Below are 26,785 nucleotides of genomic sequence, written 5' to 3'. Positions count from 1 at the left end.
AGCAAGTAAGGCTTGCCAATCTGATAGTGCTCAAAATAAGAGAGAATATTTGTGACAGAGGGGACATGCTAGGCAGAGTACAAACTGGTCTTGTATTATTACAGCTGACAGCAAAATAACTCCATCTCTGTGACTGTATGTACATGTGTTCTGCCCTCCCTAATGTTCTCCCTCTCCTGTTGCATAACCATGAGCACTTACAGGAGGTATTTTCTTAGAATGAGATCTTCCAGACTGCTACTAGCTTCTGAAGATAAGCAAAGCTTATGGGCTCAAATGTACAGCGTCTTAACTGTTGCCTGCCAAGAGCTTACTTCTCCGTTGCGAGGCAGCCCTGAAGAGGAAGGTGGCTTTCTGCTGATTTGGCATTTGGCTCCCTCTTCTGGCCACTGTTAGGAAAAGCTCAAATTAATACTTTCATATTTTCTTTCTGGAGCTCCAATAATAATAATAATAATAAAAAAGTCCTCAGAGCAGTCTGTAAGATAAAATTTGATCCCAGTTGCAAATTGATTGTCTGATTTTTGACATACATGATCTGGTTTTAAATTCACTTAAATTGGCTTTTACTTGTGCTAAAACTTGTAAATACGAGATTTCCCTTCGCCTCTCTTTGCGCTCCCGTCACATTCCCCAGTTCAAAAGCACTAAACACCAGCTCCTGGGAAATCTGGGGAAGTTCAACGCACTCAGTGTTTGGCACAGCCAGTTTGGCACAGTCTATATAATTCCATGTGAGATAACTTTTCTGATAATTAAGCAATCGAGAACAAAATATTTTATTGCTTCTGTTCTACAACTAATCATGGTTCCTTCTTCTCCAGGTGATAGAAACGCTTTCAAAACTTTCTCGTACTCCTATTGCATTAGGCACAGGAATAAGGTATGTTATTGCTCTAGTAAGTAGTGGGAATAATGCTTTTTGCGTGATGCTCCTTGGAAAAGTTGTTACAGACAGTATAGGCAGTGTCCCCTGGTTATAAACCAGATTGCCCAGCGGACAGCTAACGAAGGCTATGCACCTTTGAGGAGCTCTGAAAGGTATTTTCTACCTCTGGCATGCTTACTGAAGTGCCTGAACCGCCTTTACTTCTTGTGCTGAAACACAAGGTGAACAAATGAGCAGTTAGTATTTCAGAACTTGTGTGATAGTTGTGACACATGGATCGTAAGTCAGGCTAATGCAGTACTGATCTATGTAAAGACAAATGGGTTTTCTTTTCTCCATTCTAAAATTCAGCAAAACTGCCAAGTTTGTGAGATTCTCATTTTCCAAAAGAAACCAAAAGACCCCAACCAAACCAAACCTAACCTCAGAAACTGTAATTGTGGACTGTGGAAGCAGGTGAAAGATTTCATGTTTTGTGTTCTCCATCTTTTTGAATGGTTTGATTACCATAAATGTATGGATGATGCTTTTAAAACATAGGCAAAATACCCTAACCAGTCCTGTAAACCATGTCTTGTGCTAAAGAGAGGAGTTAATATTCTCAGCTGAAAAAATGTCAATGATGTGTATTCATGGTGATTTATAACAACTCCATCTAGTAGGGTTTTTTATTATATTAAGTATCAATTCATATACAGAAGTCAAAATACACAGATATTGGTCCTCAGAGAAAGTGGGGAAAATACAAATATATTAACATACAGTAATCTGTGTGAGAATTTTAGAAACAGAACAAAACCTCACTGTGATTAGACTAGTGCTGTTTATAACTCATGCTATTTTTCTTTCCACAGGCCCTTCCCTACAGAAGAAAGCGTTGATGATGAAGATGTTTACAAAGGTCTTCCTGATTTAATAGAGTATGTTGTAAATCCATAGTTAAATTAAAGATTTTGGCTTTCAGTTGCATGCTATTATTTATATGTTATGCAACACATACTTTTTATGAGAATTGGATATTTATTTGATTCTAAAAGATTTTGTTAGCCATTGTGCTGACCAGGAAGAATTAATAATGAAAGCTTATCTGAATGATTGTAATACATTCATATATGTAAGGAAGCATGTTTCATAGAAGGTGTTGGTAGCAAAGTAAATAATGAATGAGTTTTTAAATTATTTGCCTGTACTATGAGAATGCTTTCATAGAATTACAATACTAGTTGTAAGGGACCCAAGGAAATAGTCTTGAACTTGAAAAGAAAATACACTTTGGATCATAACTCAAGTGAGTCATCTCCCTGAAGTCAATGAAATTCTTCACATGGAATGCCTTTACCTCTCTGTGTCAGTGTTTGTGGGATGATTAATTATTGGCAGTTTTCACTTCAGTTTTGAGGTACGAGCAAGATATACATGAATGTACTGTATAGTATTGAATGGTAGACTGCAGCTTTATTTTGCAGACTGGTGAGATAAATGCATCCGGGCATAAAAAATTGCCAGGAAGAACTACTCTTGTATGCTGTGGCTAGGATCTCTCAGGATCCATTGGGAATCACGCTGAGTAAGAGCTAGGATCAGAGCTCACTGTCCCAAAGTTTACCAGTGCTTACCTCACTAGTGCTCATCTGGCTCTGTCTTGGCTCCGGCCGTGTTGTATGTCGCTTGCTGCAATGTGGTGAGGTAGCTGCTGTTCACATGGTGGATTTGTTTCTTTACTGCCTGTAAGGAGGGGAAACCCTACCACGGCTGGTGCTGCTCAGTTTATCACCTTCCCTGCAAAGCTCATCCTTGTCTTCTGCAGCTGACTGGCTGTCTCGTAGATAGCTGGTTTTCACTCTGTGTAGCTGAATGTGCAGAAGGTAGGAGTTGCAGACACCTCTGACACCCAAGTGCACTAGAGGTGATGTCCTCATCTCATAGATGTGGTGGGATTAGCATTGTTTGAAAATATTTCTATCATCAGTTCTTAAACAGGCATACAGATTCAGTACTGGGAGACAGTCCTTGATGTAAAAAAAATGAAAAAATTAACAAATCATACTAAAGAAATTGAGATGTGTAGCTCTTCTTTTGCATCAGAATACAAATGTTATTCACTGGAATTTGATAGTTACGTGTCTCAATTGTGGAGGAAGCAATTAAAGAAGTACTCTCTTCGTAAGAAAAGAAAGTGCTAGTGAATGAAGCAGATGGCCCACATATTTTAGTTTCTCTTAATTAGTAAGTGTATTTGACTAAAATTAATTTAATTGTCCTTGAATTTAAATGGTGTCTAAAGAATTTAGAATGAATTTAAGGCTTTCTGTCAGAAAGAGCTGCAGCAGTTAAATGTTTCTATCCTTACTCTGCCTTTTTGCCTGCTTTTGTTCCCTGGAGCGTAGGTGGTCAAATGAAGTGTATCTGCTGCACCTGACACAGCTGCCAGTATTTAATGTAAAATGTGAACACACCATCATCACTGGTGCAAGCTGAAATGTTAGACTAACCTGGAGCACCGGAGTTTTCTAGCTCTCCTGGGGCATGGTATCTGGAAAAGGAAGGGATGTGAGGAATTTCTGTTGAATTTTATGTTGAATCCCCTAATATATTTTTTAATCATTCCATCTACTGAAACTTCCAATTCTTCCTTATTTTATCCTTCTGATGTTCTCAATTAAAAACAAGACTATATTTTATGAGAAATTAAAAATACATTGGCTTTTGTATATAGTCCTGATTATAGTCATAGTGATTTTGTCTGGCATTTCCAAGTAGTCCAGGTGGCAGCTGAGTTGTAGCAATTCTCATTCATTCTGATTCCTTTGAAATGATTAGTCTCTGCCCATAGAGCTTCTGATGTCCTGTTCTTGAGTACTGACAATTCACTTACAGGAACGGCTGCCCTTCCTAGTTCTAGTGGACTGATCCTCAATTTTTCACTCTGAAGGACTTCCAGTAGTAGTAATCTCAAAATTATCAAAATAAAAAGAAGTTGTCTTCCAATAGTAATAATCTCAAAATTATCAGCACATCTCATCAAGTTTCTGTATTACGATGACTGGACTACTTTCAGTATCTTTTAGAGTTCTTTTGGAGACCTACCCTAAGAAATGTGGGTGAAAGAGACAATTACAGGCTTGCTATGGTCCTAGTGCAAAGCAGGCAAAACTCCAGCAGGACTGGCTAACGAAGTTGAATTAGCTGTGGGTAGAGTTGAGCATTGACTTCATGCTGAGGTATTCCTGTACTCTAGGGAGTAGGAGGACACTTCTTGTGCATGCACTGTTTTGTTGAGCTGTCTGACTTTCAGTTTGAAAGGTTGCTATTTTCATTTTGGGGTAGCTGAAGGTTGCCATGAGGTGATCAAGATGCTGGCTTACGGTGTGGGTGTACGGAGTCTCAGCTGCTGGCTCTGCAGCCTTTAGTGTATTTTACCCAGAAACTCCTTTCTTTAGGCAGGACGCAGACCTGTAGCAGTGTCTCACGTACGGGTGCAGTGGAAGGCCAGGCAGTGAGGAGGGGCACCTCCCTTTCACTGGATGTGGTGGGGAAAGGGCTGAAGGGAGCAGCTGGGCAGCTCCTTGTGACCCAGCTGGCCTGACAAGCTGCTTTTGGTGCCTGATTTTGATCCTGTGTGGTTGTAAATTCATGCAGTCTTCAGTGTTGTGTTGATTTTGTACAACTGTATTTTAAATGCATTGGGGAAAGAAAATTAATGGACTTAATTTCCCTTAATGAGTTCTTTTCATTAGATAGTTCTAACAATTAGTCCGTTTGTTTACTGTAGAAATGTTTTCCTATGAGGAGTGGTCCCACATCAGCAGAGCTGACAGCAATTTGCCTGTTCTGCACAGCTTTTTTAAATTGTGTTTTCCTTTCAGTGAAACTGGTGTTGATGAAGATGAGGAGTTGTATGATTGTGTCTACGGAGAAGATGAAGGTGGGGAGGTTTATGAAGACCTAATGAAAGATGACGCAGCACAGCAACCTGTATGTTTTCCAATTTCTAGCTATTTTCAAACAATACTAGTTCTATTTTTGAAAGTTAATAATTGTGAAATTATATCTTTATAGCTAGTTTCGCTGAAACTTCACTCGTGCTCAGTTGCGTCTGGACCGGTCATGTACAGTGCATTATTTCCCGTGTAAGACTTTGCAGGTTGTTTTGGCAAGGGGTCAAACACTAACTATGGTAATTTTTAAAAGAAATGTAATTTTGAAATTAAATACAATAGTTACAGATTTTGTTAAATTTCCCAGTTATGAATAGTAAAATTTATCGGCTATTTTAAGAGCAATTAAGTTAACTGCTTACTTCTAACTGTCCTGCTTCCAAAATGGAGTTATACTTTTGTGAAATGCTGTTGTTTCAGCCATAATTTGGACAACTAATTTGACAAAGACAACTGATAGAATTGTTTCATACCAATGAAATTCCTGCTTATTCAATAATGTAGTTTTTGTTGATTGTTAGGTTGTTCTTACTGAGAATAGGATAAGTAGCTTATTTACTTTATCATATAAAGGTGCCGTGGTCACTTTTCAAAACTGGCTTGAAAACCCCCTAAACTTAGGCAATAAAATTTGCCTGCTAATTGGGAGAAGCCTTAATGTATATGTCTGACCTTCCTCAGAGGTGTGCTTTCTGATCTGGAAAAAGTTCGTCTGTGGCCATGACAGGATGTTTTTTAGGACAGCTGTTTCTTCCTCTACATTGACATGAATGTATGTTGTGTGTCCTGTTTTCTTAAGTTGGAAACTTGCCTGTACTTTTCTGTGTTGCTTTTTAATAATATAATTATGTGAAGAAACAAGAAATTCTAATGATCTTAATCTTTTTTTTTGGTTGTTTTTTGTTTGTTGTGCAATGGGTTGACTGTGGCTGGACGCCAGGTGCCCACCAAGCTGCTCTATCATTCCCCTTCTCAGCAGAACAGTGGGGGAGAAAATAAGATGAAAAAACCCACTTGTGGGTCAAGATAAAGGCAGTTTAATAAAGCTATAGCAAGTCATGCATGTGGAAGTGAAGGAAAACCAAAAGATGCTATTCTCTACTTGCCATCAGCAGGTGATGTTTGGCCACTTCCCAGGAAGCAGGGCTTCAGCACGCGTAGCGGGTGCTCTGGAAGACAAACACTGTAAATGAGTGCCGCAGCCCCCTCTTCCTCCTTGTTTCTCTTAGTTTTTATATCTGAGCAGACATCATATAGTATGGAATATTCCGTCGGCCACTTTGGGTCAGCTGTCCTGACTATGTCCCCTCTCAGTATCTTGCCCACCTCCAGCCTACTGGTGGGGGGAAGGGAGGGAGGTTGTAGAGACAGCCTTGATGCTGTGTGAGCCCCGCTCAGCACAGCACTATGAGGGCTGCTGTGGGGCTCAGCCAGACCTGATACATACCATTTTGGTTTTGTTCTTACCTTGTGTATCTCTTCAGTACAAGTATAGGAGATATCTCATGTGATTGGTGATCTCTGCTTTTGTGATAATTCCCCAAACTTACCACTGTCTTGTCTTTGGGAAGATCACTGGTTGCTTTAATCTCTATTGCTTTGAGTATAACAACATTGTTTTCAAGCCTCTTTTTCTGTTAATACAAAATCCTGCACGTAATGCATGTAAATCAAGGATGAGATAAGTAGAAAGTTATCTTAGTTTTTCACATTTTGCTTCATGTTGTTTACCTCCTAACATTTGAGTTATTCAATAGAAACCAAATTAAAAAAATGAGTTGAAAAAACACTGTTCTTTATCTAATGAAGTCACATTCGCTTGCAGGCAGGATGTTTTAGAAAAGTGTTTGAATCATAGGAAATCTTTACTGTGATCGTTTTGACTTTTTATTTTATACTGAAACTCAAAACGCATTAAGTTTTGGCTTTCACATAATGAGTGTGGGTGTTTTTTTTTTTTTTTTTTCCCCCTTCAACTGTAACAGTTGGTAATCTCTGGCAGTTGGTGGTGTCTAAACTTTCTCTGATTCTTTCCTGTTGCAAATGTCACTCTCGCATATCTGTGTTTCTAGCAAATGATTATTATAGCAATCAGAACTCTCACGTTCTAATTTTAGTTGTATCTTAGCTTAGATACTTCAGATCAGACTTTCATTTGTTTCTTATAGAAAATAAATGAAAACTGAAAACATGGTACAGCAAAATATTTTTTCCACAACATGTAATGAATGGAGGCATTGCAATTGTTTTGCTGTGTCAGCTTTCTTGAATGCGGTAATTATTTCTGATATGTGATAATTTCCTCTCAGGTTTATAAATACACTGTATGATGACTTTGCGCAGTTCTTCCTTTTGAATCCTATGTGAGAATTCCTTGCATGTGAAAACACTAGCCCAGGACAATCTTCAAGTAGATTTTTAGAAGAACCCAATGCTTTTCAGAGTCTCCAGTAGAAGCCAAAATGCTTTACATCTCCCTTATCCTTGATTTATTGTCATTATCTTCTGATGTTAACTGTTCAGGTTACTTTTTCTGTAGCAGTAGCTAACCTTCAAAGGCTTTTTTCCTCACTTGTACTGGTAGACACATGATTTCTTATTTCCTGTCTCCTTTTGTTTATTGCACTCAAATTCTAGAAGTTTTTGGTACGGACAGAAAGTTGATACGTTAATTTCTGCCTGAAGTGCCTATGTGAATGATCAGCTTTGGTTAGGTGAGCGCAAAACTGAAGTGAGTGGTTTTAAATGGAATCCCAGGATTTTGTTTGCATCACCTATATGAGAGTTGGTAAACAACAAACCTGCACATTTTGCAAATGAATATCAACTCCTACTGGGCACAACAACTTCTGTATTGGTACAAATACTGCAAGTAATTTGAACAGTATTGGGCTTCCAATGGTAAATGTGAAAAATAACAAAAAGCCTGGATAATGTCAAATTCTAGTATGTTATTGAGATTAATTATCTATGGCTAACTGTGACAGTGCCTGCTTCCCCTGCTAAAGAATTTGGGAATAAATGGTAGATTTTGAGATGAGATTGATCAGATGCTCACAAAGTATGTTTTTACTGATAATGACAGACTATATTTTTGCGAAATGGTTACTTCTATCCCCAGCTGATAAGGCTGACACTTCAATGTTTGTTGTGGGGAAATTAAGAACTGCACTAACTGGGTTTTAAAGAGTAATTTCTGAGACAATGCAGCACCTGGTAGATGAGAGTCAGAAACCGAGTTCCAGTTGCAGGAGCTGCTTGTAGAGTCACATGGAGGCAGAGAAGGATAAGGAGATACATCAAAACAGCAATCAAAGTGTGAGCAGTGTTGAAGCTTTACGTGCCTGTATGATTCACAGCTTGGTGTCTAGTTTAGGCTGTAGGAATACATTTCCCACTCTTCATAGGTGGCCAAGAATATCATGGGAGCTGTATGTCGCTCATGAAGAGTGTAAGTGCTGCTTGCTGTTGGCTGTGGTAGGCTTAGCAGGTGTGTCAAGTAGAGTGCTAGCAGAGAAAGGGGGTAGAAGCAGTCTAGCTCTTGGACATGCTAAGAGCTAATTGTTAAAATTTCAGTCTAGAAGTTTTGCTGTTGCTGGAGGAGAGAAGAAGCCTTTCTTTCAAAAGCTAAAAATCTTTTCCTGAACAGAAAGAACTGCAGTACTAAATTTCTAGTCCTGACTATTCCTGTATTTGAGTAACACCTATAATCAGGCGTATTATGTGCAGTATGTGAATTCCCTGCATTGGGTAGAATAAAGGTAAGATACAGTTAGGGATATGCTGAAGGATGCCTTGGAAGGGTGTTACAAACTGATAAATAGGCTTCAGACAGGATGTGATAGTACTGTTGCTTATTAAGCCACTGCTTATTGTTGTTTTTGGAGAAAACATTTTGGATATATTATTACTTTTAATTGTAAGAGCCTATCCAGTTACTGTGTCAGATCTCCAAGCTGACTTACATGACTCCAGATATTTTGAGTCTTGCTTGACATGAATGCTTCCATACCTTCTTCCAGGTATTTACTCTTATTTGAAATCAGGTTTACAAGTTATTGAACCTGTAATACTGTAAATCTGATCTTCAGTAACAGTGCCTGTAAACTGTTTTTATAAAGTCCTGCGCTCATAGTTAGTCCAATTTCCTAGAAGTCTGGTGATTTACTTGGAAAAAATCCCAGGATCTCGTTGAAGACACATACATACCTATGGAGGAGCTGAACTTTGAGGTCACTGCACTGACTGGAGAACATACTGGCATTGTGTCTGAAGAGAAAGCTTCCCTTGAGAAAAGGGGAAAACTGTAAATAAGTGCAGGGATTAGACTGAATCCAATATTTATGGCAATGCAAAGTTACTTACGTGATTTAGCCCCATTAAGTTTAATGGAATTATTAACTGCTGAGTATTTCAAATAAGATTTCTCAGTCTGGATGTAAATTAAATGTGACCTTGTATTTCAGCTTCTGGAGTACATGCAGAGACTTTAGCATTTTATGTCTAAACATTAACTTTTCATAATACTCCTTTGATGCTGAATTTTAGTAAAACTCTTAAAGCCATCAGCTAATTGAACATTAAAATATTCTTGGTTATTGCTGTCATCTTCGGAGACTGCAGTACTCAGAAAATTTCAGGAAGCAGTTATCCTAATTGCTTAATTCTAAACAAGTAAATACATTTATTATCTATTAGGTGCCTGTTATAGACTTTAAACTTGACTCCATTGTAATTGCAGAAATATACTGAAAATGACATAAGAAGCTGTTGTCTTGCTGAAATAAAGCAAACTGAAGAGAAATACACTGAAACTCTGGAATCGATAGAGAAAGTAAGATACTAATAGAATCACAACTTACGTATTTTTATAGCAGTCTAGAAAATGTAATGACATGGTCAAATATATATATAAAATTATTTTCTCCTTGCAGTTTTTCATGGTACCATTGAAAAGATTTCTGTCAGCATCAGAGTTTGATACTGTTTTCATCAACATTCCTGTAAGTAATTGCATATTTAATGAACAGATACAAGGTGATATCTTTGTGTTGTATGTCACTGCACAAAATGATTATTTGAAATATAATGTACAATGCATTTATGTAAATATTAGGGTAGTTGATAAAAAAAGATGTGTATTTAATTTTTTTTTTTTTCCTGCTTGAGGGGAATAGGATAAGAGAAATAGTATTATCATGTCAGAGAGTGAGTAGTTATAAACTGGAGTATCTTTGACCCTTAGAAGCTAATAATTTATAGAAGATGGGTGATCTGCTAACATATGCTGGTATTGTAGAGATGATACGAAGTTGTACTGTTAGGTTGCCTACCACTGTATGCTGAGTGATGCTTTTGTCAGGATTTCTATAGACACTCTGCAAATCCTTTTATCTACCTTGGCTCTGTCATCAGTGAAGAAGTTTTAAAGTTAAGATAATGCACAGTTTTGGATTCAGAATCTGGCACTGGAAAGGATAAGAAAATTCTCTGTGAAGTATCTGGGAGATCTCTTTATTTGACTGAAAGCGTAAATGTTTCTGTGATTATTACTTTGTTCCATTTATTTTTCGCCTAATCATAACACATGACAATTTAGGTAAATTTTTTAGTTTTCAGCAGATGTTTTTATCTGACTTAAAAGGAAGACATCAGACATGGTCTGAAGCCTCTCTTAACACAGGCAAATGAATGTTTTTCAGTGAGGTACACTGTAAAGAAAGGGTCCCCATAGTGTGGACCATGGGCTGCATCAAACCTTTACTACCTGTAAAAGATCACCTCTGTTTTGGCCATCTCTGGCACATCCCACAGGTTCTCAGGGCTGTAGGGAAGAGGTGTTGGGAATTTTTTTATTCTGTGGGAACCTGGCCTTTCAGAATGTTTTAGTTGCTGTTCCATCAACTGTTTCAACCTGACAGAAGTAAAATTAAGAGTTGTTACATTGATGATGATACTTGGTACACCTTGCCATATCTGTCCTGCTATTAAAGTTTTCACCCTGAATCTCACTTGCTGTGATTTCCTTCTCTTTTTGAATATTAGTCCAAAATACTGCTGCAGATATCAGTAACCTACTTGTCATCTTGAAGTATGTTAGCTGCCCATAGAGATATCTTTGCTTTTGAAAAAAAAATAATAAAAAAATTCTGTCCTACATTGTTTTTTATTCATTGCAAATAAGGCCCTAGTGTGCCCTACCTAAGTTACTGTAAACCTCTTCCCTAAGGATCAATGTGCCCAGGGATGTTGTTGGGTTACATATATTGAAAGAGCTAAAGCTAGCCAACGTGGAACACTGCACAGAGGTATAAAAAAAGGGCTTATATGCTGTAAGCACGAACTGAGAGGTCAACCTACTCACTGCTCATTAAAGAAATGTAAGGCAATCAGGTAACAGGCGTAAAAAGAGCAAAACCTATTTATTTGAATCTAGGAAGGCATGTAGTAAACTGTTACATATACATTGTTTTACTTTGATTTTCATTATCAGCATTCAGTATTCGGGTGTTACAGGATGGTGCTAATTTCTGACTCCACTAACATTTCATAGGCATACAAAAACATTAAAAGATTCCCAGGACTTGCCTAAACCAAAAATATGTGCAAACACTTCGTCTGCCGAGACCTTGTCTCTGCGGCAGTTCCTCAGCAGGAAGGCTGGAGGGCAGTGGAACCTTGTTTTAAACTAAAAATAGCTGTTGCACAGAGCTCTACAGCAAACTGCGACGTGAAGAGCAAGTGCGGTGTTCTTAGAACAGGATGGATTTGATTCTGTTAAAGGGTTGTGGTGAAGGATCGGTGCTTTAGGGTGATGCTGCATTCCTTATATAGACGCTGAAAGATGCTTGCTGAACAGTCATCTGCTGATATCAAAATATATTTTATTTTTAAGAAAAAATACCAACAAATCAACAACCCCAAACTACTCAGCAGTCTAAGAGCGTGCCTTTCTTTAGGGCTCAGATTTCAGAGTTCTGTCCTGTGAAACGTATGTATAGTTCTATATTTGTGTGTGTAGCTGTGTGCATATATATCTGTGTATATATATATGTACATATATATGCAGTTGTATGTACATCTGTGTATGTGTGCACACATATATAGATGCATTTGTATTTACACCTATGCATGCATTTGAATTGAGACATATGATGTGGACGTATTTCCAGCTCTTTCACTCTGTATGTATGTGTAACAGATAACTGAAGTGTTGGAACTTTCATTAACTGTTAATGAAGTTAACATCAGTTTAATTTAAAACTTTGAATTGGAGATAGAAGCTCAAAAAGACATTTTGCCCCATTAGCACTAAGCTGTTTTTCAGGGGGGTTGCTTAGTTGAGTCCCTGTGTGTTCCTGAGAAAATGTTCTCCTGTAATATATTAATTGGGAAGCATTTCTGTAATTGGAAAGCATTTGTCTAATAATGTCTTTGTCTGCCACAACTTAAGAATCTGAGGGTATAATGGAATTACAGAATGGTCAGGGTTGGAAGGGACCTCAGGAGATCATCTAGTCCAACTCCCTGCAGGGTCACCTAGAGCAGGTTGCACAGGGTTGTGTCCAGGCAGTTTTTGAATGTCTCCAGAGAAGGAGACTGCCCAGCCTCTCTGGGCAACCTGTTCCAGTGCTCTGTCACCCTCAAGGTAAAGAAGTTTTTTGCTCATATTCAGAACAAACTTCCTATGCTTCAGTTTGTGCCTGTTGCCCCTTGTCCTGTTGCTGGCCACCACTGAAAAGAGCCTGGCCCCGTCCTCTTAACACTCCTCCTTCAGGTATTTGTAGCCATTGGTAAGATCCCCTCTCAGCCTTCTCTTCCCCAGGCTAAACAGCCCCAGCTCTCTCAGCCTTTCCTCATAAGGGGGATGCTCCAGCCCCCTCATCCCCTTTGTAGCCCTCCGCTGCCTGCTGCCCCCTGCCCCTGGTAGTTCCCTGTCTCTCTTGAACTGGGGAGCCCAGAACTGGACACAGTGCTCCAGATAAGCCTTCACCAGGGCCAAGCAGAGGGGCAGGATCACCTCCCTTGACCTGCTGGCCACAGTCCTCCTGACGTACCCCAGGATCCCATTTGCCTTATTGGCCACAAGGGTACACTGCTGGCTTGTGGGCAACCTGCTGTCCAACAGAACTCCCAGGTCCTTAAGGCTATACAGTTGCTATCAACTGAATTTGATCTGGTTTAATTTTTTTCTCCCTCACCTGTGATGTGATTGACCTTGCGTGTACTCTTGTACTCCTACTTTTCATCAGTATAAGTTGTTTTCACTTAGTTTGCAACTCAATGTTGCATACTATTTTTGTGGTATATAATTTACTGCATTAAACCATCTTCAATGGCTTTTTTTTTTTAATGTCCTCTATTTTTTCATTACGGTGGTCTGTACACCACTTAGTCAGTTATCATGATTTCAAAACTTTAACCTGTTTTTACTTTTTCTTGTGAATTCTTTGACACTATCCATGCAGTATTAAGGCTGATGTAATCTGCTATAGTTGCTTACAGGTTTTTGTCTAGTAGTGAACAAGTAAGGTGAGTTGCTGCTATACTCGGGGAGCAAATCCTTCTGCAATATTCTTGCCTTTCATCCATTAGTTGCCTGCTGTATTGGGAAACTCATTATGATTGCAGTTAACTTGGCACTAGAACATCACTAATTGGTCAATGTAATGTACAAAACTAATTTTTCACAGCTCAGGGACATGAATTATTACTTTATCTTGTCACTAAAGCATTTACTTGACTTACTTAATTTTAAAATTATCATTATAAAATGAAGATGAATTAACAGCGCACGTTCCAAGCTAGAATAAATTAGTCTCTAATAGGTAGTTCTTGGAGTTTAGTTTTTCTTGTCGCACTATATGGAAGATGTGGCAAACCTTGAAATTAGGTACTACTCTCAAATGATCGGTTTTCAATTTTATTGAAATTAATGGGTCTAACATGAAATAACGTATTGTTATATTCAAAGCTTTAAGTTTTTCTGTTTTGAAAAACCTTTCCCCCTCCCATTGCTTTTTTTAAGGATTTGGTGAAAATTCACAGAAATCTAACACAGGACATCAATGATTCCATTGTTAACAAAAATGATCAGAACCTATATCAAATTTTTATTAACTACAAGGAAAGGTAAGTTTTATGCACTTTTACTAATTGTGATAATCTATGCTCAATTTGGTAAAGTATTTTTTATTATGTTTTTGCTTGAGTATTTCTGAAACAGGATTGAATTCAGTGTGAATATACTTGTTAAACTAGTATTTGGTGTTCTGAGCCTGGAAGTCAAAACGTAACCTCTTGCTATGGAGAAGAGCCCTCCCTCTTCTTACCCCTAGTTTTGGCAATATTGTTACTAGACAGGTAACATCTGTATTTTGAACAAAACTTAAGTAGCTTCTTGTTCACGGCATTTTTTTTAATGCAAAGAATCCCAGGTATTTCATAGCATGTATGTGTACTGTTTAACAGGGAAAACGTTATAAAACGGGAAGGGGCAAAATAAGGCAAGGATATATATTACGGCTATTCCAGGCTACAGAAAACAGAAGAGGTCATAACTTGAAAGAAGAGAAAGCAGGTGCAAAAGAGAAGAGAGGAGACTAGGGTCTTACTGTACCCTGCAGTCAAAGGTGTGACAGTAAAGCAAACACACTCTGCCTTCAAACTGTGAAAAACAGCCAAGCTGATAACAGAATAGCTGTGGCAGCATGCCATGCCCTGTAGGCTAATTGCCATTTTTTTATCCACCTTTTCACATTGTTTTTTCTGCCAGCACTGAACAGCTGCTGGACTGTACAGATGAACTTTTATGCCTGTGGTATTTAGCTGAAAAACACTTGTACTGTGGACTGCCTTGAAGTAACCCTTTTAACCTGGGTAAAAATTAGTTCCTTCTGGGACTGGAGTGGGAAAGACATGAGGAAGCTAACTGGATTTGCTTGAGGTGATGGGGAAGGAGGATTGTTGCAGTAATAATAGGTTTGTGAGAAATTCGACAGCAGCATCTGGAAAACATTGGAGTGGAGAGTTGTTTTCTGAGGGAGGAGGGTGCCCCAGGCTGCCCATGAACAGTCTTGCCTTTCAAGACCCTCTGTCTCAGCTTTTTTTGGAGCAGGACGTAGTTATTTCCCAGGCTGTTAGACTTTCTGCTGCTGTAGGAGGGAATCAGGGGAGAAAAAATTGTTCTGGAAAATGCTTGTCTTTCAAAAGTTTGTCTGAAATGTGTGCTAAAAAGGAAGTGAAGGGCACTGAGAAGAAACCTCAGATTTGTATTATAAAAAGAGGAAACAGAGGTAGACTCAGTGTCTTAACCATGTAGTGATTAAAAACAATCAGAATTTAAGTGTTAAATCGGTATCATCACTTTAATTGTGAAAAAAAAAATAGAAAAAGAAAAGAAAAATGGCAAAGATTAGGTGAGAGAAAAAGAAATTTGAGACCTCAATGGAAAGCTCATAGGACACCGACCCTCCCCCCCCCCCAAAAAAAAAAAAAAGGGATCTGAAGCATACAGAAGGAATGACCTCAAGAAATATTTGAAAAAGTGAAAGGAAACAGCGCTCTTTGCATTTGGACTAGCAGAAAGAAGTACTCCAAACAGGGGCAAGAAACTCCTGTCATAAAAGACACTCCTTGATGAAGCATTGCTGGCCTTGATAACTCCTGAAAATTTCTTGAGTTTTCATACACTATTACTTTTATCTGAGAGTTCACAGGATATAACATGGTAGAAGCTGATGGAGATGGATCACTTTGGGTAACCTACAAGTTCTGTAAAGGATAGTTGTAATTGATCCTGTTAGGACTGAATTTATTCTTTACAACCTTGGAAATCTACAGTGTTATAAATGCTACAGACTGTTGTTCTATTAAACAACAGTCGTGCTGCTTTTCAATGAGTCCTGTATTTATCAGAACATATACATGTGAATATTAAAGGAAATTGCAATGATTGTACAGCATTTTGAAGGTAGAGCAAAATTGTATTCTTCTAAATATTTTTCCTTGTTAGTCGTGCTGCCTATTGTAAGTCTGTGGCTAAATCCTATCCTTGCTTATTTAGGCACTGTGCCATTTAAAAGGAGGGTTGTTAACCATGTATTTGTGAAAAATGATCAAGGATTTTTGCTAAATAAACATATGTGCCTTTTATTCTTTATCTCTTGTTTTGATTTAGATTGGTTATTTATGGACAGTACTGCAGTCAAGTGGAGATAGCGATATCATGCTTGGACAACATCTCTAAGACAAAAGAAGATGTTAAATTGAAGTTAGAGGTATCAGTATTTTTTAACTTGTGTATATACATTTTATATATATATATTTATACACACACACACACATGTGAATGTGCTTCTTCTTTCAATTTTTTGGAGCCTCTGATCAAATGAATATGTGAGCTGTTGTGGTATACATCATGGCACTAAAGTGAATCTTTGCTACTGACATTAGTAGGGTTAAGTTTTTTTTTTTTCTGAGAAGTGATCATCAGCCATACCTTTCTGTTAATCGTGACATCTCAGAATGCAGAATTGCAGAATTGCTCAGGTTGGGAGGGACCTCAAAGCTGAACAAGCCCTGGTTCCACAGCCTCACAGGGCTTGCTGTCTGCCACGACCCCTGAGCTGGTCAGCCCTCAGGGTTAGTGCGTCTCTGGTTAGTGCATACTAGGAAGGATTCAGCCTTCACCTTGTTGCCTTCGTGTGAGGTTCCTTTTGGACATGGCCTGAAAAGTGTCACCTGTACCTCCATTCTGCTGTTCCCTGCAGACTTGCTGTGGATGTCCTCTGTCTTTTCCTGCAGATCACTACTAAAGACATTAAAATGGAGGGGTCCCTGGATGGGCCTCTGAGGAGCTATGTTTGCAACTGTCCCTCAGGTAGCGTAGGAAACAGTCACTGCTCTTTCTGAGTCTCGGGATCTAGCCAGCTTTTCATACACCTAGTAGTTTATTCATCTGGAACATAGCATCCCAATGTGGATATCGGGATGCTGCAGGAGATGATGTTGAAAGCCATGGAAAAATCAAGGTAGACTCTCCCGACCCATTTGGAGTTCTAGCCATTTCATTGGCATGGAAAGCAGACAAGTAGGTAAAGCATAGATTTACCTGTGGTAAATCCATGCTGGAAATTTCTAGTCACCTTCTTCATGTGCCCAGAAACTGCTTCCAAGAGGACTTTGTCTGTAATTTTTGCAGTGGCTGGAGTGAGACTGACTGGTTTATAGTTTCTAGGATTATAGAATATCTTTTGCTTTTTTTTGAAGATAGTTGTAATATTTGCCACCTTTGCTGTGCTTATAGGCAATGTCTTTTTTTTAGTTCAATGGAATGCCCAATTGCTGTTGTCTGTGATGTTTATTCTGCCCTTATGCAGCTGAAATATATAAGAATGTGGCTCTAGACCCAGTCTTTTTTTGCTTAGCTATTGCCATATCAACTGTTTTCCTTCATTTTGTTGATATTCTTTATCTTAAGCTTAATATAGTTGCTTGGCCTATGTATTACTGAATTGTCATATATAACACTTGAATATTTTTATTTTCTAAGTCTCTTGTCTTATTGTTTCTTCTGCTTTGAACTAGGAATGTTCCAAGAGGGCCAATAATGGGAAGTTTACATTGCGGGATCTTTTAGTGGTTCCAATGCAGAGAGTGCTAAAATACCACCTACTGCTCCAGGTATTTTATTTTTGAAATTTAAGGGGGCCGAGAGCAAAACTATGATTGCTTGTCACCAGCGGATTCTAAGAATGAGAACTATAGGTTTTTATCAAAGGGAAGTGATTGACATTTCCATAGATTTGAGGATGATTTGTTATGAATAAGATCCAGTCAAGTCTGGATTTTCTTACAGAGATCATTCCTCAGAGCTGAAGCATATCTGGGGAAAAAACCCTGAAACACAATTGCATCCTCAGTATCTGAACCTTTCATTCTTGGTACGTTTAAAATGGTTAGTAGTACCAAACTATAATCGTGTTACTTTGAAATGTGAATCATTACCCCCCAAAAGAGGAAGCTGGACCATACTTAAAGCGTTCTTTTAAGATGCTTCTTTGCTGTCATAAATTACAATAAAGCCATATTTGTTTTGAAATGCTTCTTGTTATAACCCACAAAGCATTAGCTTTTGCAGTTAGCCCTGTAATAAGAGTGGAGAGTCTTATAAATTTAATTTGATAGGTGTGCCAGGAGACTCATTAGTTCAGCTGCAAAGAAATATATTGCTGTATTAGACTGTCAACTCTGCTGATGCTTGTAAAATGTCATTTTAAAAAGATCTACTACTTGTATGTGAAGCATAATTTTGAATTTGCAGAGCAACATACACTTTGTAATATTACATTTTTTGAAATATTTCTATAAATGAGTCATCAATATTTTCATCAATGGAAAATTGAAAAAAACCCAAAAACATCCAAAATGAATGGTCCAACTGCTTTTAAAAAAAACACTTATGAGATCTGAGTCATGATTTTATAATCAACCTGTCTATTATGAAAAGATGATACACAATGTGTCACTATGCTCTGTGTGACACTATAGTATACATTGTACAAGAAAGAAATATTTTATAGACTTTGAAAGAAAAAACTACCCCAGTAAATTATTAGAATTGTTCATTTCCTATGATTTTAGCAAGTTATTATGTTAGCTGAAATGTATAATTCTCTTCTCAAATTATAAAGAAGAAATAACTTGTTTCCCCAAAAGGTTACTTTTTCACTTCATTAACACCAAAAAACCCCTTTATTTTCCATATGGGAAGTGGCCAAAAAAATTCTTTAAACATTTACATTTGATTAAATATGTCTTCTGAGTCAGCTTTATCTTGGACGTAATGAGACAGTGACGACTTCTAAGCAGTGCACAGTTTAGCAGAGATTTTATTGCCAGGATACATCCCCCTCTGCACACAAATGCATATTTTGGAATGGGATGATGTACTGTATAGTAATGTGCAAACGAACTCAAGTGTTTACCTGTGCTTTCAGCATGCATATATAGTAATGATCTGATTCGGCAAGTTTTAAGTCCTAGATGGACCAAATTAGCTTCTAATGATGGTTCATTATCAGCTAAAGTCAGTGTTTGGGCTACACAACATTCTTACTAAAACACTTGCCGATTACCTGTTTGCAGTAGTCCCCAGTCAGTTGTAGGCTGCTCACTATGGGGATGAAAATGTGAATTACTGGGTAGTGATTACAGGTTTTGGCTCGTTTCTTTTATTGGGGTGGTGATGTGGGGGTAAGAAATGACAACTTCAGTTTATAAACTGATAGACAGTGGGTGAAAAGTTTTAACTGCTCTGTCCACAGGAGCTGGTAAAGCACACTACTGATCCCATGGAGAAGGCAAATCTAAAACTGGCACTTGACGCAATGAAGGTAAATATTCATGACAATGAAGTATTTATGTCTTAGTTGGCAGTTAAAATGGTAGCTTAGAACTGCATTTCCTGGAGATGATAATGTTCTTCATAGCAGATCAAACATGTTTTCACGGGTCACTAAGCTTTGTGAGTATGTCAGGGCAAGTATATATTTGAGGGTTTTGCTCAAGGCTGGGAAACAAGTTCACTAGTTTTCTGAAGTGGAGCGTTTATGAAATGGAACTTCTGCATTTCAATTTATTTCTACATCGTTTTGCTGCCATAGAATGAGATGAAAAACAGGTGTTTCAATAATGTTGGTCTCACTTCCAAAAATTTAGGAATATTTCTACCATGGTAAGTCAATTTTAATCAAGGTCAGTAGTTTCCCAGTGAGATTAAGACAGTTATATTTCTTTACAAGACTTCTATTCTGTCATCTTAATATGATATCTGTGGTGTCTTTCTGGAGGTAGAGTATCTGTCACTGTACATTCACCTGCAAGTAATACCAACAAACGCTTTGTAGAATAGCTGTGCTGCCTTATATATAAGGTAGTATGTGTTCCTCTGCACAGCTTCAGAAGGGAAGCACAGTTCTGCTTCAGTTGCCTTCACAGCATGAATTGTGACATTCATGTGCTGAAACTGAAATTTTTTCTATCCTTTGTGGGGAAGGCACGACATAGGTCGTATCTCATCCACAGAAGATGCTGGAGTCAGACTAAGTTTTGGGTCACATGGCTGTCTCATAGTATGTGACTATCTGCCTTGAATGCCTGCAATACAGACCAGCTCACAAAGGAGATTTTTGGTTCCTCTTTTTTGTCACCCAGTTTTGCGCAGCGAATGCAGACAGCCACCATGGTAATCTCCCATGGAGAGATGCCCTAAATGGGATGGCACCGTGTTGCTTCCATCTAGTGGCAAGCCATGCATCCTGGCTGCTGCTGTTTGCCCTGGTTTGTGTTCCCCCCTTCCTCTCTCTTTTTCTTTCCCATTTCCTGCCTTGCTTCATTGTTTTTAGAGGCTGTTGGACTGAAAACCAGTTAAGAAATCTCTTGCCAGAGTGGCTGTGGCAGTTATGTGCTGGCTGGCAGGACATAACCAGCCAATTAAAAAACTCGCGCCCCCCCCCCCCCTTTGCCACACCGGCTCCAACCCACAAAACCCTCCAGGTATGACCACCTCTCATTAAGGCCGCAGCATTATTTCCCTCCCATTTTACTGTATCTTCTTACAGTAACCCTTACCGGTGTAGTAGAAGTAACTGTGCAGCATCAGTGTGTTGCTTCTATAAACCCTGATGAGTCTGCTCAAAATGAAATGTCTTTGGAAATCTGCCAGCAAAGTGCTACTGCCCCCCCCCAAGAAAGAAAAAATTCTAGGAAGGATTATGCTGTCAGATTTTTTTAGCAGCAAGGAAAGAGGTTATTTAATTTCCACACTAACTCTCTTTTGAGACTGATGTGAATGTATCCTGCACAGATTGATTTGGGAAGCTAGCATAATGATTGCAGCTATTCTTAGATTCTGATTAAAAAGTCTTAGGAAGAAGATGTATCTTTCTCCCACCCTCCAAATTTGCGACCACGTTGAAGGGATACTGCGAAAGCAAGTTGTGAAGATCAGAATGCCTTTTCCAGCTGCTACTCTCGGTAGCCCTGACCCTACCAATTACTGCTCCTTCTCACACCTCATCCGTAGCCATAAACAGAGAAGCCCCGGGAAATTGTCACTGTTACTCATGTGTGCTCGGAGCATTTCAAAGACTTTAGTGAAATGTGTACAGTACATGTTCTGGTAAAGGGGACGATAATGATCTCAACCTGCAACTTCAGGTAGTATATACCATTAAAAGCCCCTTTTAAAATCTGCTGTGTTATGGCTTCATGGCTTCTCTCTGCTGTGCAACAGTAAGAGCAAGGTCCTACTACTGGGGCAGTAGCTTCTCTCCTAATAAACACCCAGACTTATGATATATTTATGCCTTACATGCTTCTTTTGAGCTACCTTACATACATTTTCTACTATACACTCTATTTACCTTCTGTCTTATTCTCAGATATTGGATGTTGTTGACTGCTTTTTTGGCAGTGGGCTGCATAAGTTATATTTCTATTTTTAATCTTGAAAATAAAATATTAATAAAATTCAGAAAAAATCAGCCCCTTTTTACCATTTATTACATGTTTTCCTCTTTCCTGCTGCTAAATTTGTGTTTCAATACATGTGATGAAGAAAGTTTGAAATAATATTGAAAATATGCAGAGACTTTTTTCCTTTTTTCCACATACATATTGGTCATTCTTGAACACTAAATATATATGTATATATATTTAAATAACTAAATATGGAGATAAGCCAAAGACAGAATCAGAAATAAACTTGCCAAAATAATGTATTAACGTGGTCTGTTACAGAAGAGGTTTTTTTCCCCTCCTTTTTTCTGTTGGTGCTCTAGGACTTGGCTCAATATGTAAATGAAGTGAAGAGAGATAATGAAACGCTCCGTGAAATTAGACAGTTTCAACTATCAATAGAGAATTTGGTATGTGGTATCTTTAATTTATGTACAGTTTTTACATAAGTTTTGATAAGAAATGTTGATAGATTTAAATTTCCCCCATTTCCTATGAAAGTATACTACTCATAATATTGAAGTATAAGTATGCTTTGCTTGGTTTAGAATGATGTGAATATTGAAGTACAGAAGTTTGCTCTTTTGAGGGTCTGTCTAGTTAAATGTGTTTCTATAGTTAAAAGTTTGCATTTGTACAGTGACTCGGGTGTTTTGTAACGGGAAAAAAATTCCCATTTGAAGATCAAAATGAAATGGACTGAATCTTTATTGTGTTTAGTTTAGATGATAATGAGCAAAAGATGTTGTTTTCAGGCCTGAAAAGTCCTTTTTTGGAGTGAAAGGAGTGAGGGGTTGAACATTTGAATGTGTCATCATCTTGACATTTTTGCTATATTGAATCATACATAATACTTCTGTTTCAGAATCATTCCCTCTTACAGTATGGAAGACCTCAAGGTGATGGGGAAATAAGGATAACTACATTAGACAAACGTGCAAGGCAGGACAGGTGAGGGCATGACTTCTGATGTTTGCTGTTAAAAAGCCTGTAAATAAATCTCTTTAGATTTGAGCTCAGCTCAATGATTCTTGAAACTACTTTCCGTTTCACTGTGGGTTCACAGAGCCTATCACCAAGCCAATTTGCAAAGTGTTTCACAGGAAGTTAGCTGTTATGTTATCATCTAAGATCACCTAAGTCCCTTGCAAGTAATAGGTTTCCAGCAAGAAAACTTTCAGTGGTTTTTGTTTTGTTATTCAGTAGTTTAGTTCTTCACATTCAAAATTTTCAGTGCCACAGGCTAAGGTATGTAAAATAAGACTTTTGGTGTTGGTTTTCTGGAGTGTTTTTAACCAAATTTATATTGTATTTTCATAGGCATATCTTCTTGTTTGATCTAGCTGTAATCGTTTGCAAACGGAGAGGTGATAATTATGAAATGAAGGAAATAATAGATCTTCAGAAATACAAAATTACAAATAACCCCACTACTGATAAAGAAAATAAGAAGGTAAATATTTGTTGCTAATGCAGATAAAATAGCATTTTTTTGGGGCAGCAATTTGAAACATTTTGGTGGCATTCAGAATGTATATGCAATTTATTTACAAAGTTTTATGTGTCAAATGTAAGCTGAAGTTAGGAATTTCAACTTTTGTTTATTATGATGTAATTAAAATGTTTGAGTAAGTCATTCCTAAGTGAACACAATAATGTGGTTGTGCTGTTCCCAAAATCAGGGGATTAAGGAACATACAAATGCTGCTTTCGCTGCTGCATGCACGCCACCCTTCTTCATAACTGATGACATTTGTTTTGCCAATCTTTTTATGCAGTGGTCTTATGGCTTCTACCTCATTCATATCCAAGGTCAAAATGGTTTAGAAGTTTATTGCAAAACTAAAGACTTGAAGAAAAAATGGCTTGAACAGTTTCAGATGGCTCTGTAAGTATATTTTTATTAAGGTAGAATCATGTTTATCACTAGTGTAAGGATATCACTTATCTGAGGCTGAATTGCTTCTGTGTTTAGATTTTCGTAATGCAGTCTAGTTATCAATTTATTTGACTTTCTGAGAAACAACTGGCTAACATCATGAGCAGAATATTTCCCTGAAACTCCCCTTGGAAAAGAAAGAGGGCACTCTAGGCTATGCATTACCTTCCAACTTTGCTGCTAAAACTGTTTTTAGTAATGCTGTCTTAAGCAACCAGGGGGAAATAGTAATTATTTTAACAATATCTATCTAATATAATAGTAAGATTTTTCCCCCTCCCATTTTTAATTAATTGAAATACATTTTTTGAAAGGTGATGCTGTGATTTGAGGGGATCCTATCATCTTTCCTGGTGGCTTTTAACTAATTTATTGTTTGGTATTTGGATCAAGTTGCTTGGCTTATTAAATTTAATTTCAAAAGGCTGATTTCCTTTATGTTTTCAAGTAAAAGAGGAGGTTGCTTTAGACTGCTTGAGAAGTTGTTCAGATGCAGTGCTGCAGATTACATGATTATTGTGCAGCATGAGCTTTATTTCCATTTCTGATTCTTGTCAGAAAGGCAAATGTGATTATTGACTCCTCAGGTACTCTGATTAAATTTAAAACATGTGAACAAGGGAATTGGATGACAGGGCGATGCCTGCTTTATGGTAAAAAAAGTAAATAAGTGTGAGGGGAGTGAGATAGTCACAGTGAAAATAGAGAGACAACATTAATAAAGATTTTTTGGATGTGATTGTAAAGGTATGTGGATTCAGAAAAAAGGCTATTATGAGCTGATATGAGTGAAACTTGCTCATAAACTATGTATACGTTTATTTAAAACCTTAGTATGATGAGTGCTAATGATTTACATGAAAATATAAGGGAGGAGAGGCTGCAGTGGGCAGATATTGTAAGGCCTGCTGCCCACTAGGGTTCCCTTCTTGCTGACTTTCATTGAAGATGAAAAATAGCATGTGTTTTGGCAAAAATTTCTGGGTAGCATAGTAGGGTGTGGGAAGAAGTATTTATTTGTATGTGAGCAGAAAGCTGAGTACTTTGCCTCTTTCTGTCCCTGTGTTCTCCCTGCTGCATTTCCTGTAATGCCATTATTGATATTTACTTAAACATAGATAAAATGTGTATGAAAAGCACAAGGCGCTCAGATTTATTAGCTTTACCATTGCAACTATTGATCCGCTCTTCAGGCATCCTGGCCCAATGCACAGAAACACCCAACCAAACAAACCAGCAGTCAGTCAGGTTGCTAAGGAAAGCAGGAAGAGAGATCCTCAGTTCTTCCCAAACGTTTTTACGGTTCTGTGCAGGACCCCCCTCCCCACTGCTGGGTGTGCGGTGAGCCTTGCGCTGTGTTAAGCACCAGCCAGTGCTCATCAGCTGCTCACGAGAGTGCCTTTGCCAACAAACGGCTTACTGCTGCTGGTTGCCCTGTGTGAGCAGAACAAATGGGACCTGAAGGGTTGACAAGTTAATGCACCGCTCTTTCCTCTTGGGCAGATGGAGTTGGTCGTTGAACGTGAGCGGTGGTGTCAGCCTTGTCTTGCATGGAGGTTTGTCCTTCTCATAAACCCATAGCTCCAGCTTAACCTTTTCCTGTGTGATTAAAGGCTGTAACGCAGAGGCAGGGGAGCTGGAGCAGCAGGGTTGTTGCAGGTCAGGGCTGAGGTGCAACATGATATAGTGGCATTATTTGCACTGGGCAATGCTTTTGCTCCCTTCTATTTATAACCACTAGGACTGAAAACAATGGGGAGCTTTTATGCTTTCTGAAGTTTTTATACCTTTCTCCCAACTGTGTTACATGGGTTTGACTTCACAGCATATTTCCCTCAGCACCTCTCCCAAAACATACCTTGGTATGTAGCGATAATTATGTTCTAGCACATGCTGAGGCACAGGAGTTTGTATTTGGGAGAAAACTAAGCCAAGTGGTTTGAACAATTGGTTGGTTGCCTACTGTGTAGCTTGTCTGTTCTAGTGTGATTCTACTCTGAAAAGTAGCCATGATTGAAATTATGCTGTTATTCATCATACTCCATTATAATTGCTGCTTCTATGGGCAAAATACTTCTCATCACTTAAATTTGACTGAAACTGCAAAACCAGCACAGTTGAAGGGCTGAATTACATTCTTTTTTGATTATCAGAAATAATGTTGTTTACTGAGTTCCACACAGAAATTTTAATGCAGTTTTGTTGTCTTTGAGATAGCATTCTGTATGAAGTCGGGTCTGTACAAGCGTTAATCTAAGAACATAACAAGAGAACAAATTAAGATCTCTCTTATTATTTTTAAATTAAGAATTAACCTTGTTGCCACTAGAACAGTTATATTGGCATAACTACGTTAGCTAGGCTGTAATTTTTTTATTGGTAGCCTAGATGTTTGTAACAGTGTTAATAGTTATATTGCTGAAAAGGCACCTACTGTCGAGATGCTGGTGTCATTGAGATGAGAATTTGTGTCCAGGTATGGGAAGCTTCTGTTACTGATGAAGTATGAAATAGAGGAGAACACTGCTTTGCCAGCTGGACTTGTTTTAGGTTTGGAAGGCAGGAATACATTAGGCACACTTGATATGAAAAATCTTTAAAGGAAGGAAGGGTAAAATTCCAGTACAGTTTCCAGAGCAGTACTTCTCAGACTGTATGTTTCTGTTAGAAAACTAGTTTCACAAATCTGTGAAAATATTCTACCTCTTGGTTAGCTCTGTTACTGTGGTGTATGGTGAGTTGTTTTATCCTGAGGGAGGTTGGGAATAATGGGTTACTGGTCATAGGAAACTGAGTAAGCTCGTTTTATTCATAAGGTAGTTCTGTTGCTACAGTATTTATTTGCTGTTTTTTGAGACTATTGCTTTATTTAGAAAATACCTAATATGAAAACACCTCAATTTTTACTTTTCCTAAGAATGTCACAGGGGTTATTGATGAAGCCTGTTCGTATACTACATCCTCAGCAACAATGATAATGTGGGACAGCTGCACTGAATCTGATCTGAATTTGATGCTGTTGACCTATTCACAGTATCTTTACAGCTGAGGCTGGGTCATCTCCTTTACTCTTCCCGCCCCCCCCCCCCCCCCCCCCCAAAAAAAAAAAAAAAAAAATGTTGTGTATACAACCTTCAAAATTCCTTGCTGGTTACTTGGGAGCACTGGATTTTCTAGATAAAAATGAAGTAAAACATGGGCAACACAACACTGCAGTCAAGCTTTTGAAGCTGAAGCATTGGTTGGACTTAAATCTTATAAATTTGGGAGCTTTTCATAAAGCTAGCAGGCAGAGACCAGTGGAGGATGTTTTTTAACAGGAGCGATCATATCAAAACCCACTGAGTTGTCTCTTTGTGTGTCTGTTCCCTCACAGATGTGAGTGGAAGTTTTGCATGCACAGGGGGAGTGTAACCACTTACTGCCTCGGAAGAGATGTGGCGCTTAACAGTGATAGTTTGAGCAGTTGCTATTTTGTTCTTGGAACTCCATTCGTAG

At 38.3% G+C, this 26,785-nt stretch overlaps 1 protein-coding gene across 2 annotated transcripts in view; it reads left to right on the top strand.

Moving 5' to 3' along the window:
• The window catches only part of VAV3 (vav guanine nucleotide exchange factor 3), a 171,553-nt gene that overhangs the window by 62,996 nt on the left and 81,772 nt on the right, over positions 1 to 26,785 (top strand). For both annotated transcript variants that reach the window (XM_037403846.1, XM_037403845.1), the window contains exons 3-15: positions 825 to 883; positions 1,744 to 1,809; positions 4,756 to 4,864; positions 9,569 to 9,661; positions 9,762 to 9,830; positions 13,856 to 13,959; positions 16,007 to 16,106; positions 17,416 to 17,511; positions 19,155 to 19,223; positions 21,672 to 21,758; positions 22,214 to 22,299; positions 22,669 to 22,801; positions 23,127 to 23,236. In XM_037403846.1, the coding sequence (XP_037259743.1) occupies positions 825 to 883; positions 1,744 to 1,809; positions 4,756 to 4,864; positions 9,569 to 9,661; positions 9,762 to 9,830; positions 13,856 to 13,959; positions 16,007 to 16,106; positions 17,416 to 17,511; positions 19,155 to 19,223; positions 21,672 to 21,758; positions 22,214 to 22,299; positions 22,669 to 22,801; positions 23,127 to 23,236 (1,181 nt within the window). The remainder of the gene's footprint in view (positions 1 to 824; positions 884 to 1,743; positions 1,810 to 4,755; positions 4,865 to 9,568; positions 9,662 to 9,761; positions 9,831 to 13,855; positions 13,960 to 16,006; positions 16,107 to 17,415; positions 17,512 to 19,154; positions 19,224 to 21,671; positions 21,759 to 22,213; positions 22,300 to 22,668; positions 22,802 to 23,126; positions 23,237 to 26,785) is intronic.

Source organism: Falco rusticolus, chromosome 11 (assembly GCF_015220075.1).
Source record: "Falco rusticolus isolate bFalRus1 chromosome 11, bFalRus1.pri, whole genome shotgun sequence".
Taxonomy (NCBI): domain Eukaryota; kingdom Metazoa; phylum Chordata; class Aves; order Falconiformes; family Falconidae; genus Falco; species Falco rusticolus.
Note: the sequence above shows the minus strand (reverse complement) of the source record. Positions and strands in the feature narration are given on the sequence as shown.